This window comes from Amblyomma mixtum, chromosome 6, assembly GCF_055824585.1.
Source record: "Amblyomma mixtum isolate Tamu chromosome 6, ASM5582458v1, whole genome shotgun sequence".
Lineage (NCBI taxonomy): Eukaryota > Metazoa > Arthropoda > Arachnida > Ixodida > Ixodidae > Amblyomma > Amblyomma mixtum.
The window spans coordinates 85,510,838-85,528,010 of NC_143017.1; the positions used below are offsets into that span (position 1 = coordinate 85,510,838).

The window sequence follows — 17,173 nt, forward strand, 5'->3', positions numbered from 1 at the left end:
CTGCAGAATAAAGGTCTCTTCGTTTGATCTCCCCGTCCTGCGTGAGACGCGGCCGTCAAGTCCCAGAAAAATATCATAATCTAGTTCGCTGCCCAGCCTCGCTGTCCCTTTCAGCTACCATTACCGTACTTTGACATCGTTTCGTTACCCAAAGGGACTATCGGCCAACTTTCCTACTCATTACATGCCCCAGCCACCGCCATCTCCTCATGTTGTTATTCGACACTACATGATTAATGAAGGTATGATTTTTTATCACTGCTTCCTTGTTTTCTGTCTGTTAATATTACCCCAGATATTTTGCTTTCTGTGGATCACTTTCTATGTCCCCAATTTAGTCGCCAGCCTTCTCGTCAACTAACAAGTTTCTACCCATGTGGGGAGTAACTAAAAGATGAAACTTTCTCTAGTATGATTTTCTTTTGAATATGATTTTCATTGCGGCTGACAACATTCGGGTATTTGCTAAATGCGCTCTAACCATTCTCATCCTGATTAATTCTTCGCATGCTCAGTACCTTTGGTCACATTTGGAGTTAGATTTACCGCCGCGAACAATATGTCTTGTAACGCTTTGGAAGAAAATCAAATGACGTTTCTTGTTTACAGTGTTTATAGTAAATTATTGCTTTTCCGCACAAAGCACTCAACTTTCCCAAACATTCAGTGTAACTTCTTCGGTTTTTTTCACAGCTAGCAGCATGAGTTATCAGCTTCACTGTGCTCGCACTGGTTCGAGCCCTGAGCTCCTAGCACTACTTGGCGTTCAAGCTTCAATTGAACGAGATAGTTCCTTTTTGTATTTTCTAGTGTGTTACTAAATATCACAGATGACTGTCCCCTTCCCAGTCTAGGCGAAGTAGTGTATTCAGCCAGCCTTTAAAAGATCAAAAAATTGCAATTTGAATTCCGTATATGCCATCCATGTCTCTTAGAGAATCTTTATTTTCTAGTTTTAAGTCTGCTATAGTACTTTGTGAGTTCAGTTAAGGTACGGGCAATCACAGAAGGAATTAACGTTCTACCCGGCTGCGTTGCTTAAAATCTGACTTCAGAAGAGCAGTTACGAGGGCAGCCGCTTCCTCGTTGACGTAAACCAGACCACGCAGGTCTCAAAGAACGCATGACTAAAGACAGCAAAATCTCGATCATAATGAACTTGTGTCCCACCACCAAGGTAAGCGAGAGCACGTAGCAAGCGTCACCACGCGGCATCTCACCACCTTACCATGAGGAATCATACGTCAATAGAAAGCCCCGCTTGTCTTGCATAAAACTAAAATAAAGGATTGAAGAGGATGTGAGAGAATTACTCGTACCTCCTTTTACTATCTATGCTCATTTCCAGACAGCTTGCGCTTGCTGCCAGGCAGTGCAGTATTTCAGGTGAAAATATTTTTTTTTAGTGCTTAGATCCCACAAATGCGCTGCGCACATACGACCACCCCACAACCGCGCCCTTCAAGTGACATCCATATATCCGCCCCTGCTGTCAGTAGAGCCGCCATCAATTCTCCCTAGGCTCACCCATCTCATAACAATAGTGCTACACATGTGTATTTCTAAAGCGGATGGCGTTGCAAGCTATGCGCCAAAGTATAAATGTGCGGCCTGAGGTCATTGCATTCGTGAAATGCTGCAGAGCGAACATTTAACAAGGACGAGAAAAATGAAAAAAAAAAATGGACGCCACACGACAAGGACGTGCGCTGACTAAGACCATCGGTTCGACCTGAGTAAGCACTCACAGAAGACGTCAAGCTTCCAGCCTTCTTCGATGGCACTGCCCTGAATGAACTGGTTCTCGGCCCGGCACGAGAGCACGGCGCCGTTGTCCTCCCGCCGAGGGGTGAAGAGGAGCACGCTGGAACTGGTTCCCTCGTGGCCGCCCTGGTGTTCCTTGGCCGAGAGCAGCTGCTCATCCCCCTTCCACCAGGTGAGCAGCGCCGGGGGACGCGAGCCGCTCGAGGAGCACACCAGCTCCACTGGGCGACCGGCCGACAGCGGGTGCCGAGGAGGCTGGATGGCCACGTCCAGAGGAATCACTGCAAGTCAGAGAGGGAAAGGTTTAAAAAGGCATCCGCTTAATATCATTCCAGTTCCAGCATTACCCTTTAAAGAGATCATTTTGTGAAAGGGTAACTGGGACGATGTACATATAAAAGGTCCTGGGCCAATAACCTGGACGTGTCCACTTCATGCATAAGTGGAATTTATGCTGGCTTTAAACACAGTCTGTATCCTCTTGGACTAAAAATGCACAACAGCGCGGACGCCGTCTCGGATCGAGTGAATTGCATAGCAGCCCCCATCGCCTTATGCAGAAGATAATCACCTGTGCACCTTAATAAAAATCGCAATCTTTGCAGCGCCCAAGGTGCGATATTATTTTTCCCCCTAAAATTATTTTGCAATGGAAAGGATAGGTTCGGTTGAGATGACATTACAGTGCAGACGGATCCGCTGTCGTCGCACAGCCATCACCAGCGCATTTAGAGCTCCAACTTTTAATTGTCATCAATCAATGACAATCAATGAGTCAATCACAAATCAATCACTAGACCAAATATAATTGGTCATGCGACTGTCCTATGCAACGATGACAATTCTTGCAAATGACGACCACTAAACCGCGATGCGTAGTGATCTCCAGATACTCCACATTCTCCGCATGCAGAATTACAAAGACGGGAAGTCACTCTCATCAGAATAGTCGGAAAAAGAATTTTACACCTGTTTGCCTGCTGTATTTGGCAACTAAAAGCCGATACTATCTGACGTCACTTCTTACTGTGCGGTTTAAGGCATGAATCACATCACTGTAATCATCGAAGGAATTGATCTTCTTCTACAGGCAATACTGCTACAGGCAATACTGCAGGCAATACTGCTAACTCGGATTCGTCACATCACATTGAACGATCGCCTGTGCATTTTTCTATTTTTCGTTGACATTAATCTGAAAACAGAAAGAGCAAACATTCGAGCGAATATTGATTCCCATTCCAGCTTTTCTTGCCCGACGGCACCGTTTTCAGTTTCGAAAGCCGAGTCTAATGCCGAATAGAGGGGTCATGGACTTCTCTGTCGGGGCTCCTAGTCTCTGCACTCACTACTGTCTTAATTACTAACGAGACGAGCAAGCTCTAAAGCTGTACCATCGCGCGCAATTAAAAGCTGTCTCACTTAGAACACGTAGTTTAGAGTAAGCAAAAATAAATTTTCTTTCTGATTTTGTTGAAAGAAGCTGGAAAGACGGAGCTGTTCTCGTTTCCACGTACTTGCAATTTCCGCCGCTGAAGAGAAGAATATTTGCTTTCTTCCCTTTTTTACGAGGCTTAAGACTTTATGAAGCAAGAATAAATTGAGAGCGGGCGCATGTAGGAGCAGACAGTTGTGCCTTTTGGCGTCACTGATGATGATGAACGGAAATAAAATTTTAAATCCGCTGTTACCGGTGTTTCTGGCATTTTTAGGTCACGTCTCTGAAGAGTAAAGCCATCGCCATCCTCTAGGCATTACGAAAAGGCAAGAAATAATGACCTTTAGGCTTGTTTACGTCGCACGTGTCTCATTAAGCCCGCGGCTCTAGGCTTGGCAAAGACAACCCGTCTGAATCTAGTCTTAGGACGAGGCAGTTAGTTTTTTCCGTTCTTTTTTTTCCCTTCAGTGAACTTCAGTACTTGGTGCACAGTTAGGTTTCGACATAATTCTCGACGTACAGCGGCTGATGCGCATGTCGCTTCGTTCGGGGCATTTAACAGCAACACGATCAAAGCAGGCACCGTGCTTTTGAAGAGCGCAGTGATCGAGCAAATGTCACTCGTTAGCCGCATTTATTGACAATATTTTGTATCGACCGTCAGAGACAGACTGTTTGCTCGTATACACACAGACACCAACGGGTTGTCTTAGTAGTACAAGTATCAACAGTGCCTCCTTTTAATACAAAGAATCAAAATGGCTGCCAAAAACAACGCACCTCTCTCCAACCTATACGTGCCTGAAAGCAGTAGTCTTGGTCCCACGGAGATTTATTTGGCAGAAGGCAACCGGAAAGAGTTAATGAGGATAACTCATTCCATTTTGTGTGTCCCAATTCTTATCGATGTTTTCTGGTGAGAACTACTTCAGTGTTTTAACTACCTGACGCCTTTACTGCCTTACTTTGTTGATAGAGCTAGTGCAAACCGACTCTCTGAGCAAGTTAATTTTACTAAATCTGTATACAAAAACGCACAAAGGCATTCGAGTCACCTCTGAGTCTAACTTGCCTGCCACATCGTTTATCCCGCTCTCTCCTTTATGATGCGAAGAAATAGACCTATGCGGCAAAAAGCAGCTCAAGCTAACCTGTGTGAGTTTCAAGATGCTAACTTCGGCTGCTTCTTGCATTAGACTTGCAAAAGCGCTTGTTAGCGCTGAATACAAAATCTTAAAACTCCTCTTAAATTTTGTACTCTCCTATCTATTTTTTTTCCAGGAGCTGTCCCACATTCAAGTGGGAATTGCCATAGCATGGGGCGAGAACTACGCTGTAAATTTATTCAATTTTCTCGCTTAAGCTTCACCTAAATGTTCACATCAAAAACAATGACTAATGGCTGGGAAAATAAAAATGTCACCCACACATGCAGGGGGCACTCGACCTCAACTCGAGACTCTAATAAAACTCCTGAGCTCAAAATGTGAATCGACGCAGAATTCGGTAGCAAGTAGCACAGAACAGAGCCACCCAGCACAAGCAAAACGAAGCGGTGCAGGATAGATGGACGGGTGAGGAGGTGATGACTCGACAAGCTGGGTCGTTAAAGAAGCAATTAAATTAATGAGCGCAGCGTCCGAACGAAGTCGTCATTCCGTTCAGCAGGGGCCGGCTGCAGCTGCAAGCTCATTCCTGCCTAAAAGCACTCGTTGAAAGTGCAGTTCATTAAGTAAAATTCCCGTCGTTCGGTGGGTATCATTCCTCTGCGCACTGTGTTATCCTTGGGGCATTGTGAGGCGAAGGGGGTAAGAGAAAAAATGGACGGAGCAGTGTGCCTCGAAAAATGCGCAACCCGTGCATCTCCCTTCCTCTCGCTATATGTGCACAGGCGCTGGCTACAGCCCGAAAACACAGCACCAGTGGTGTTTATGCAATTCCACCAAAGTTTAGCGAAAGCGGATAAACGGCGGATGCCGAGGGTTTTGGGGTTGGCTGGTGCAAAAGGCGCGTCTTCGGTCGGCAGTATTCGCGGAAACAATGCCAGCTTGCGTGAACACGCTCAGTTGCTTTGCCGCTAATTGAAACCTGGCGGTTGCACGCGGACCAGTTTGCATTATGGGGTGGTTCGCGGCGTTCACCACAGCGGAGCTATCGAGAGGTTCGTATGCTCGTGTATAGTGATCTTTACGGTGAAGCGGCTTCCCACTTTCTGGAGTATCAGAAGAAGCAGCAACCGCTCTATTTTTGGAATGTTAGAAAACCGTTGTGGTCGACTGCTAAGAGCGAGGAGCTTTTGTGTTGGGATAAATTTATATTAGCTCTCGTTGCTTTGGAAATAATGATACCGATCGAGAGACCTCAAAACTTGGTTGCGTTCCGCAAACACGCCGGTTATTCCTCTGCCGTGCGCTGATTAACCCTTTGTGAATAGAGTGCCGTGAAGCGAAGTAAAACGACTAATTAGACAAGTTCGATAACACTGGTGTTCATCATAGACTCCCATGGAAAGACTAAGAGATGAGGGAGAGTTCAAGTATAAGTGAGATAGTAGTTAATTAATGTGATGCTTCGTTACGCTATCGTGCAGCCGAATGCGCCGCCTGCGTTTTCGTTCACGGCATTGCTCAGGCAACGCCTGTAGAAGTTGTACAGGTTCTCCCAATCGCCCGAGCATTCAGATTGCGTAATCGACACAGCTTGCGCGGCAGACTGCAAGAAATAAATGTACAGTGAGGAGGAATTCCGCTTTCCTGCTTGTGGACCTTTATACCCGCAGAGCACGTATGCGCAGAGTCTTCTTTCGCGAAGGAGCCGTGGTCGGGAGAGGCGGGAACAGGGTACGGATTTAAGTTTGAAACCTCCAGCCCTCTGCTTTTATCGCCTGCATAGCAAGGTCCCTTGTTTTTGTAAGCGGGCGTGAAAAAGGAATGGTTCGTACGGCGCTCGAGCTGGCTATTATCTTTTTTCCTTCGGCGAGTAGGTTCACTCCTAATAAAAGTTCGTATTTGTGAGAAGAAGGCACGCACGAAAGAGGAACACATGCGCTCTGTAGATGTTATATGAGTTCCTCGTTCGCACGTGTGCTCTCAGGCAAGTATGCCTTTTCTTTTTAAATTATGCCCCACTGCCTAACCCCCTCTAATGAAAAGCAGTGTCGTGGCTGCAACACTGCTAGAATGCCTTATCATGCACCCTCTTTACAACCTCTCCGCCGCATCATAGCTAAACCCTTTCTCATATTTCTCGGAGAAGACGGCGCAGGTTTGGCTTTGGGTCGAGCTTCGAAGAGTGCAAGTGCAAATATTTTCTGACATCACGTATTTTCTGACGCCGGTATCAACCATAACAGAAATCAAGAAGGGGTATAGTATTTTCATCTATGTAGATTGCCGTTCAATTCAGCGCACCCGGCGATGACATGCGAGCCACCGGTGCTACGGTGCAGCCGGGAACGTATCTTTGACGGTCTCACTACTTTTGCGCCTAGCCCAACTCAGCGGCGCTTTGTGTTAGTCGAACATTCGTTGGCATGAGCCGCCTGCAGTGGGTCACCAAACACTGGCGGGAACGATGGTAACGATCTCACTCCAGGAATATGGGAAACTGCAGCGTGTATTTTTATTCGCAGCCATCAGCAGTGTTGTTAGTGCCGGCCAAAATTACTAATCGAACACCCGGTGAAGAAACGCCGCATGCACAACCGGTCATCAGTTCTACAAAAGCTTGATCTGTTTAATGCATGGTCTAGTGTCGACTGTGGGCGTAAAGTAAAGAAAGATACATTCAGTCGCGACATGTGGCTTTGCAGTCCATTCGTTTCAACGATCCGCGTCGGCTCCGATCGATGCCGGCGGCGTTACCTGTGCTCTTACACTAGTTCCTGTATGGTAACAGGACCAGGTTACTATGACAGCCGCCAAGAGCGTGCCACAGTGTATAAAATTTCAGAGCGCCGCCCAGGTTTATTGACGCTAGCTGTTGCTGACGACGCACTCAAGATAAGTCTTTCTTCCTCGTATCAGCATTTAAAAAAGTGTAGTTGCATCGACAGAACATCCGGAACGATTTAAGAAACATTCCCTGCGTAGTAAATGCAGTGAGTGTGCCGTGGAAGAAGGCTGGCACCGCACTTCCTGTGTGAGTGAGTGAGTGAGTGAGTGAGTGAGTGAGTGAGTGAGTGAGTGAGTGAGTGAGTGAGTGAGTGAGTGAGTGAGTGAGTGAGTGAGTGAGTGAGTGAGTGAGTGAGTGAGTGAGTGAGTGAGTGAGTGAGTGAGTGAGTGAGTGAGTGAGTGAGTGAGTGAGTGAGTGAGTGAGTGAGTGAGTGAGTGAGTGAGTGAGTGAGTGAGTGAGTGAGTGAGTGAGTGAGTGAGTGAGTGAAAGGACGACGGTGGCTAGAGCGCATGTGGGTGAGCCGTCAGTCCATGGCTTCGGAGGCTTCTGCAGACCTGGCGATGAGAAGGAGCGCTGCCTGATCATGTTCCTCAGGCGTACGCTGTTCAGCTTCACGCTGCTTTAGATGGTGAGGTTTTGGCGACATGTTCAGTTATATGTTTTTGTTCGGGTCAGGGTGTCGCCGCACCATGGACATTTGTCTTCGTTAAGTGTTGTATGAAAGTGACGTAAATAGTGTAGGTCGAGATAGGTGTTTTGTTTCAAGACACCATGGGAGGCAGGAGTCTTCAGAGGAGAGGGAGAGGGTAGAGGCGTCTATGAAGGCGTTGGGTTTCAAGCGGGATGGCGAAGTAGTATGATAGGGAGTATAATGCAGGAGGGGATACCCCCGCTCAGTGAGTATATTGTCGAGCTAAGGAGTCGTCCCTGATGTCGCCATCAAGACCCTTTTGGTCGGAGACTTCGGTGATAACACTGACTTGATGGAGAGTGTGTCCTAGGATGCGTACCGCCTGTCGTCGGACACGCCGGCTGGTATACGCTCGACAGGCGGCTTGAAAGTGCTTGAATATCTGAGCGGTGTTAGACTGGATGTCACGCATTTTTATGGCGAGAGCGATGGCCTTCTTTTGAACCGTTCACATTTGAAACCGCTGCTGCTTTAATGTTCCAGGGTTTTCGCGCGACACTTATATTTAGCTTTAAGCTGGCTATCATCGCCACAGGCTTATTGAAATCTGCTTTCATGGGCCCTCAGTTGATGCGAAAAGTTTTCAAATATTCCCTCCTCTGGTTCTGTATGTGCAGGCTTACCTTATATTTCAAAATTTTCTAGATCAGCTCTTCCGCCTTCAAAAATGGCTCATGCTAATAATCGTCTTCTTAAATGGCAAATCCAAAGAGCTGGTGACACCAGTTATAGCGGGCAAAATTTTAGAGAATGCTAAAGGTTACATGAACAGCAAAACTTGCAGAAAACTTTACAAAGAGGAGTGATGACGGTCGTCTTCTTGGCAGAAGTGCTCACGAACTCTCGTTCACATTTTACATCGCCTAGTTTGCTACGTTGGAGGCCAGAAGCGCACGAAATCATGCCTACAAAGATTTCCTGAGCACTTCAAGATCGGGCACACTACCGACAACTTGCAGGTCATTTACGTTATGTACGATGGAATATGGCAAGTGTACCGATGGCCGATTTGAAACAACAGCAGTCATAGGAACAATCGTTCACATAAAGCATTACCGAAGATTCCTCGCAAACTAAGCGTTGTGTTCATGCGTTTCTGTTGTTTCTTTGGCTGTCTTTTGAGGTTACTGCCATTCGTTGATCACGGGTAACGCTTATTCCACTTGATTGCTATTCTTTTGAAGCATATCGACAATACTGTAATATATTTTACTACTGTTTAAAAAACATCCCCAGCAGGCTTTTCATTTGTTTTTTTTGGCGGCATAGCTGGTGATGCTTATTCCAGTTGGTTGCTTTTTTTCTGCAAGCTAGCTTTTATGAATGTAAAAGTGTGCACATTTTGCGCTTGTTTGTTGCTATATTGACCCTAGGTACGTTATTTTGTGCATTCATTGCATAGGCCCAAACCACCAACTTGCTAAGGGCCCCGATGCTTTTCTCACCGTCTTTTGTATGTGCATATCGCAAACTAAATAAGCTGAAATCGAAGAAAGCATGTTGGAAAAATTGTATTCAATCTTTTTAGCACGAGCTGCGCCGCTACAGCACAGTTCGAGTACCCTCATATATGCTTTGCCCTGCAGGAGCCGAACAATAACTGATGAATTTTACCTAGCAAGTCAGGTTAGGTCATATTTACGTCTCAGAAAGAATAATTACAGAGTATTTTATGTGGATTGTATCTAAGCGGTTCAGACACATATTTACTACTTGCAGCTCCTCTATCGCATGAAATACTGAAACCATGAGCTGTTGAAATTTCCTTCAACACAAAAAGATGACATGGAAGTAGCAAATGTACGCTTAGATTTAGTCTGTCTAGTGAACTATATATTAAAATGTCTGCCGAAAGTGCCGTACGTTTTTATATACAGTCCGCAGTAGTTAATTTTTAAATCAAAATGCTGCATAATTAGCCCTAATATTAAACATAATTCCATTGTGACTAAAAAGAAAAATGTGTCCAAGCCCGAGCTGTAATATACATAGATGACATCCGGACTAAAGAAAAGAAAGAAAAAATGTGTCCTAGCCCAACCTCTAATATAGAGATAGTAGATGAGTCTATTCGAGGAGGACTCGGTCCGCAATGGTAGAAATTTTACCTTTTATGGACGTTAAGCCAGCGGAGTGTCCGCTGAAATTTGCGGTGGTCTAAAAAAAACAAGATTAGCCTACAGTTAAGCTTCTCATAAATACTATTTTTGAGCGCAACTGCTGCGGTACTCCAACCATAGGCGACCCCGTATGGAACACTCAGTGCTGAACGGAACGGCGGCTCTGGGATCCGACACGGGCAGTGCGCACAAGGTTCCCCTGTCGATGAGACTCGCTTCGGCGGAACAACCAGCTTTTTGCTCTTTTGTTTACGCGGCCTCCATTACCTCCTACGTTTTCCTCATCGCGTTCTCTTCGCTACCGCCGTAATCGGAGAGAGCCGGCGGCACTCGGCAATGCTCCATAGTTGCCAGCTGTCTGACAGTGGCGCCATCTCTGGCGAGCGATGTAGATTGGACAAAACTGGTTCTTTGTTCGGAAAGGCGTCCGAGGTGAATCCTGCTCAAATCCGCGCCCTAAAATATCTTTATACACTTATGCGACAAAACTGTCATGTATTGGCAAGCAGAAATAATACGAATGCAACGTATGCATCTTCACAAATACGCCTCGTCTGCAAAAAAGCTGCTACCGATCAATGACCACCAACACTGTCGGCGGCTCACAAGTAGTGGCTCATATATGATAAGAGCATTTGCATTACATTGCACCAGACGTGCAAAGAACACGGCAAGGTTCTGTGCGGAGATTAATCACGCTTACGGTTCATGTCCAAGGTGATGGAGCGAGACACTGCCACGGTGCCGTTGTTGTTCGCCGCCTGGCATGTGAGTACGCTGAGGAAGTCCGAGCGCTTCAGCTCGCCGATCTCAAGCCAGTTTCGGGCCACGGTGCCGTCGCCCATGAAGCTGAAGTTGGAGTCCACGAGCCGCTTGTCGTGCCACCAGGTGACCACGGGCCGAGGCTTGCCTGGAACGGCCGCACAAAAATTACGAACAGATTGCATGAGTATACTGAGCTTGCATGGAATGCTACAAGGGATATTAAAAATCAGTTACATATATGTCAATCCTTGAAGGAAATCGAGAAATTACACGCTTAACTTCAAGGCACAAGAAGAGCGCGGCATGGTGTAAAAACAAACGTGGTTTGATGACGCCCTGTCAACAGTCAAAGGGAAGTGGGCTTGGGAGGCACGCATAATCTGCTGAACAAATAACCTCACATATTGCTAAGGTAATGGAGTGGATTTTAAGGGCATTCGGACCTCGATGTGAAGAAGGGCATGAAGGGAGTGGTGGGAGGGGGAAAACACGAGGACGCTGAAGTGGAAATCTAGGATTTACTTCCTTCCATCTGTGGTTATATGCCATTTTGAAAAAAATCAGCGCGAAAGTTATTTGTCGTCCACTGCCATTGCACAGCACACGGGTGTCTATCGATGGTAAAACGACTTTGTCCTACTCAACTGGGCTGGTGATGACGACTCCTTTCACCGTTCGATGCTTGCCGTCAGGTTTTTCGCTATTCTTAAAAAAAAAAGAAATAACAGCGCTGTCATTTCTTTTTGTGCCCTGCTATTATCCTGTTAAACTTGTACCATGACTGGCACTGCCATGATGCCAGGCCGGTCAGAGAGGAAGTCTCAGCATGCATCAATGAACGCACCGCTGTATGCAACGCATAACTTTAAGGTACACTCCTCACAATGAACTAGCAGATACCCGCGAAAAAAGTACCAAGATAATTTTGACTTAATGAGCACGGCCAATAGTGTGACATGGCTAACTGTGGAAATATTTGAAGAGATTATTTTAAGATGGCACAAAGAGAGGTTGATGATCAGATTGGAAATAGAGTAGTATTCATCCGACGGCTTCAATAAGACGAGCTTACTGCACCGGGTTTCTCTCAAAATCAAAGGCAAGGTAAGGAGGGCACTAAGTATGAAAGCCTTGGCTACGTGTAACAGCACATACTTCAGGAAGCTACAGCTCTAAATAATGAATTTGTTTTCTAGTATTTGGGACCGTAATCAAATCATGTTACTACGCAATTATAAATTTTTTTTCTTCGTTTCAGTGCGAAACCCAGTTTGCGAAATGAATTCTGTTGTACATCAAGTTCTAGGGCTGAAAAGGAACCTGATAAATAGCCAAGTATGAAAAACAATTTGCCCCAAAAAATCAAATATCTCAGTTAAAAAAAAGAGCCACAGTATTCCACTCATTTATGTCAGGCTTTTTAATACGACTTGAAGCATTTTCATCTAATATTTAATATTTTTTCTTCTGGATTTAGTTTCCTTAGTATGAAAACAAAGTACACGATTCACACCTACTTTCTCTTTCAGCGGTGAATAAAAAATAAATGGCGTGGAGTTTCAGCAACATATACACTTAGGCCGACATTTCAAACAGAGGTAACACTGTTACCCACACTAGGGATGGCTTGATCTCGAGAAGCTTCAGTGCATCAAGGACAGTAGTGAGCATTACTAACGCGAACAAAAGTTAGTGTAGAAGAAAGAGGAAGGTATATTTGCACGCAAGTTTTTATAAAAATGAAAACCAGAAATGCGGCTGCCACTGTGCATTGAAAAGGAAGATTTCTTGCAGATAGTGCAGAAGTTGTAGAAGTGAAGATAGTAATAGGTATTTTAGTCCAACATGCACTGTTTCAAGAGGCTAAGCAGCTCAGATGGGTCAGCCTAAACTCCGTGCATTCTGCGCATTAAAAGCGCTTGAAAAAGGTGATAAAGATGCTAGGGATTATTATCTGATCGTCATTTGCTGAAGGCGCTGCACAAAAAGAGCGACGGAGATTGCTGAGGATTCGTGCCGACTATTTTTTTTACTTGGAGCATTTCCTTCAAGACCCTGAAACACGCTGCTCGTAAAGAGCCTGTCTTCGTCATTACGTTACGATGAACAGCCAGTTTATATACATGATCGTTCTCAAGGTACAAAAATGCAAAATATGCGTTTGGGACCCTGTACGTTAGTATACTTTAGTGTTGCCTCATTATTGTTTCCCATTTTTCCTAGGGCTATATTGCATCACAAGAAAAAAATTGCCTCTTGTGAAGGTGCATTGAATGGGGTGAACGTGGAGTCACAGACAGGTTTAAAATAAATTTTTTTCGGTCGGATACTTGCGTCTGCGTCTATTCTCACATCTTTGCCTACTTTCTGGCTTGTAAAATTATTTCCTTTACCACTTGTAGCGTGTCACCGATCTCAGGAATTACGCGCCTAACAAATGACAATCGAATTTCATCCTCAGCTCTGTGCCAGTGCATCGATCACTGAGAATTCTGCCCGTTTCCTTTTCAGCGAAATAGCCAGCCGTGACTGCGACAAGAGCAATAAACAGTGAAGGCAAGAAACGTATCAACTATAAATTCTGCTTGAAAAGAAGGGCGGACAATTACTGACGGCCTGACTCCGGAACAATCTGCAAGAAAAAACAGACCCAGTCAGTCATACTGAGTGCTCGCTTCCCATCCTGAACGGGGAAGTATTTTTTATCCAACATATATCGCATCTCCAAGAGAAGCTGAAGACGAAAAAAAAATAAGCAGCGGAAACTATCAAGAAAGCAAGCGAAACCCACGCATGAGAGACTAATAATGCCTTTCCCCCAAGCAGGAGGTGCTTCTTTCCGCGAATGGCCGGTTACCTCGAGGGAACTGAGACAGAAATCGCCGCGTGATCATACAAAGAAACGAGTAAAATTGACGTGGACGAGTCGAAGACGAAGAGTGGGGAGGTGAACAGGAAACACGTGACAAAAGCAACAGAAATAGAGAGAGAAAAAGAGGGAGATAAAGAGAAAAAAGAGATGGTTCTTACGTGGCTCTTTCACCTACCTCCTTCAACCTCGCAGAGGAGCCTGAGTTTTCCTCCTTCACTGAAGCGACCCACGAGACCTTCCAGCCTGCGGCCGTCTTCATCCATAATAGCCGGATCGCCCGGAGGTACTGCACACAGAAGCGAGAGAAGACGCGGTTTAGACTTTCCGCACGTGCACACCTCGCTAGGAGAGATGTTCGGGGGAGTGCAGCATCACATGTTTGTGGGTGTACACGTGCACACTGAATAGAATTCTGCGAACCACCTGCCAAGCTTCCCAAAAAACGGCGCGGTTTTAATGCACGCCGAAACTGGGTTCCACTCCTGTTAATGTAAAGACCGGCAGCGTTTACGTAATAAAGACGCCGGGGATCGTCAGGCGAGTCCCGACTAAGTGTAGTATGGGTGTGTCTATACATCTTTCTGTCCGCCACCCCCCCCCCCCCCCCCCCCCCCCCCCCCTCCCTTTCTTTTATTGTAATGAGAGGATGTCCCATGCAGCTTGCTATATTTATGTACATACATGAATCTCAATGTAATACGATTATTTCAGGTAGTTACTGAAAGCGATGTGTGGTTGAGAAACAGGCAAAGAATGAGCCAGGAGAGTGCATTACAGTTCGTACAGAGTCCAAAAGGCCCATGAAAGTTACTTTATATGGTGATTACGATTGCCGCTAATAATGTTACAGTCGTTTACGACAGCTTCGTTTATGTGCGAGTTAACGTTAAAATAACAGTACTTTCTTTTTCGGAGAACACAGACATAAGAAGAATCCTAACATTTCTGACAGCGATAGTAGGTCGCTCTTATTTTTTAATTTCGAGGGAAAAAATATTTAGCGATGACGCCACAGAAAACTTTGTTTTCTATCGGCATACTATAACGGTATTTTTCTCTTTTGGAAAATTTCAAAATTCAAAATTTCTTTTCTTTAGTATAACCAGATGCCTAGGTGTCCCTTGTCACGCAGTAAAAAATCACAATGATTAGTCTTTTTTCTTCATTCTTGGATTGTGGAAGCCCAGTAGTCAGAGAATAAAAAGAATGTCTACATAAAGTAAGCCCTACAAAGCCGCGTTTAACGTAGCCGGCGTAGCATATTCCGTTTCTAGTGCTAAGCTCCGTGGTGACATGCCGCTGGAGGACAGTAGCGCCCAATCATGTATTTAGACATTCAGTGCGCAATCACTAAGCTCAGTGTCAGGAAGCAGGAAAAAACGGAAGCAGGCCTTCTCGCACCTTTTGACTCCTCCCTCTTATCTAACCTTGGGCACCACCGGAGCCCATACCATACACTGAACTCGCGTGGGATGCATTTACTTAACAACGCGTATGACGTCAATCTAAATACGCTAGCCCGCAATGTAATTGCGGAGGTTATTGTGACCAACAGCCATAGAGGGAGTTGCACCACTGCCTGTTCACTGTTTTTTCTTCCCCTCATACTATGATTGTGTTCTAATTCAGAGGTGTGTTCAGTTCGCCTTTGATTTTATGCGATGCCTGATCGCTTCTGAAAGATGCGCCATCTGTCGGGCTTTTTCCTACGTAGCCCTGTGTCCCTGCCTCCTGCCTTGAAGCGGTAAATAAATGAACAAATAAAGTAGAGATTGTTATTTAGACTTTAATGCGATTTGCTCTCCGGTAGTACACGCACCTTGTGTGATCTGGCGACTGTCTCTTCGCAAGGCTATGCCCAAACAAGAATTTATAAGCTTTGAGCGGACAAGGGGAGGGTGAAGAACGACACGTTATGAATACATGACGGAAACCAAGTCTCCGAAACCAAAGAACATAGCGGGTGTTTTTTTTTATGTGGTGTTCATCAATAGGAAACTAATAGCGCAATTATTTTATAGATAATTCATTAAAAAAGCGAGAGAAATAACAACCACATGCCACCGGTGGGATCCGAACCCACGACCTCCGAATTTCTCGTCTGGGGCTCTACCAACTGAGCTACGGCGACGGCTGTCCAATCTTCTTCTTTCGTAGGTATTTATGTATAGTGTGACCGAACCTTTAGTGCGTTGAAGGGGGTGGGACATTTGTGTGGAGACGACTTATTGCAGCATGCGGTTTCCAGCTCGAAAATAGGAGGCACAACATGGGCTCCAGATTCCGTTACAGCGAGGTGGTGTCTCCTCTTTCCTTTCCCCTTGTCGTAAGTTGCACTGTGGTGTGTTGCTATTGTTCCTCTATACATCGTCTCTTTAAGCGAACGAAGCTGAAGCTTCTTGAAAGCTTCCGCATGCGGTCCTTCACTTTTGAATGGCACTTCTACTTTTGTAAGCTGGGTAAGGAGTTAGCGGATGCTTGGAAAGCTTGCGTCTGTAATGCTAACATAATCCCTGCAGAAATCGGCCAATAACGGCTGCCGTAAAAAAATGTTTAGTATTTGTGTATATGCGTGAAAGCAAACCAGTATCACGCAATGGGCTTCAATGTCCATGCTATAATACATGCGACACCAATAAAATTAAGTTCATGCAGTTGCATAATCGGTTCCCACTATGATGTGCCGACTCTTCTGCGTACCAAACCGGGTCACTGCTTCGTCAACTGCAGTGACTAAATCCCAGTTCATGATCCACGGCGCCGAAATGAGCGGTAGCTACCAAGAAATGAGCTCAGGTAATGGTTCCCGTCGTATTCGTGCGGGCCTCGCTGCACTATTCGCAATTTCGAAGATAACGAGCACAAAACACAACACCACCGTTGCTGTTGCAGCACCTACATCCCTAACAAATGAAGAAACACGACTCCAAAGCGTCTGTAACTGGCGCCGCAAAGCTGGCGACAGTGGAACAGATAACGCGACGGACGGAGTTAGCTAAACACGCAAAGGATCAGCGGCGGGACGGGGGTTGCAACGGCCACGTGGGTCTGATATTCAGAAGGGACAGAGTGTGAGGAAGAAAACGAGTACCTTTTCTGCTCTCAGAACCTTTTGCTGTTAGACCTTGTTCTTTATAAAGATGCCAGTGCGAATTCCTCCTTCAGTTATGTTCACAACAGATGGTGTACGGAGTTAGGCCTCAGCGGAGGTTTCTCCAATTAGCCGGCACGGAAGTATATCGCGCTTTCCTACTCCTTGGTACTGCGTTCAGCCTCTGCTGGTGTTCGTCGAAGTTGGTCACAAAGACTATGACATCGTTTAGATACACGAGACAGGTTTGCCACTTTAGGCCTACCAACACCGTTTCGATATGTTACTCGTTGAAACGTTGCAGGTGCAGAAAAAAAACTCGAATCGCACTACTTTGCGCTGCGTATAACCCGTCCATCACGATAACACTCATGTCCAAAAATTTCAGTCAAAAATTTTGATAATTCAAAAAGTATAATTTACTTTTACGGAAATATTCTTCTGATATGTAGCAAAATGCTTCTTTTAAAGTGTTTCCATCGATCGCATTGAAGAGTTAAGAATACCTTAGAAAACCAATGAGGAACGCTTTTGTCGA

The 17,173-nt window shown here is 45.5% G+C and overlaps 1 protein-coding gene and 1 non-coding gene across 2 annotated transcripts in view; both read right to left on the reverse strand.

Annotated features, from left to right (window-relative positions):
- The window catches only part of LOC149339585 (neural cell adhesion molecule 2-like), a 156,631-nt gene that overhangs the window by 37,300 nt on the left and 102,158 nt on the right, over positions 1-17,173 (reverse strand). Inside the window, exons 7-9 of the mRNA XM_089550952.1 lie at positions 13,720-13,830; positions 10,611-10,817; positions 1,749-2,045 (exon numbers count right to left, since the gene is read on the reverse strand). Coding sequence (XP_089407078.1) covers positions 1,749-2,045; positions 10,611-10,817; positions 13,720-13,830 — 615 coding nt within the window. The remainder of the gene's footprint in view (positions 1-1,748; positions 2,046-10,610; positions 10,818-13,719; positions 13,831-17,173) is intronic.
- On the reverse strand, positions 15,603-15,675 carry TRNAS-AGA (transfer RNA serine (anticodon AGA)). The gene has a single exon. It is a non-coding gene; the product is annotated as a tRNA-Ser (tRNA).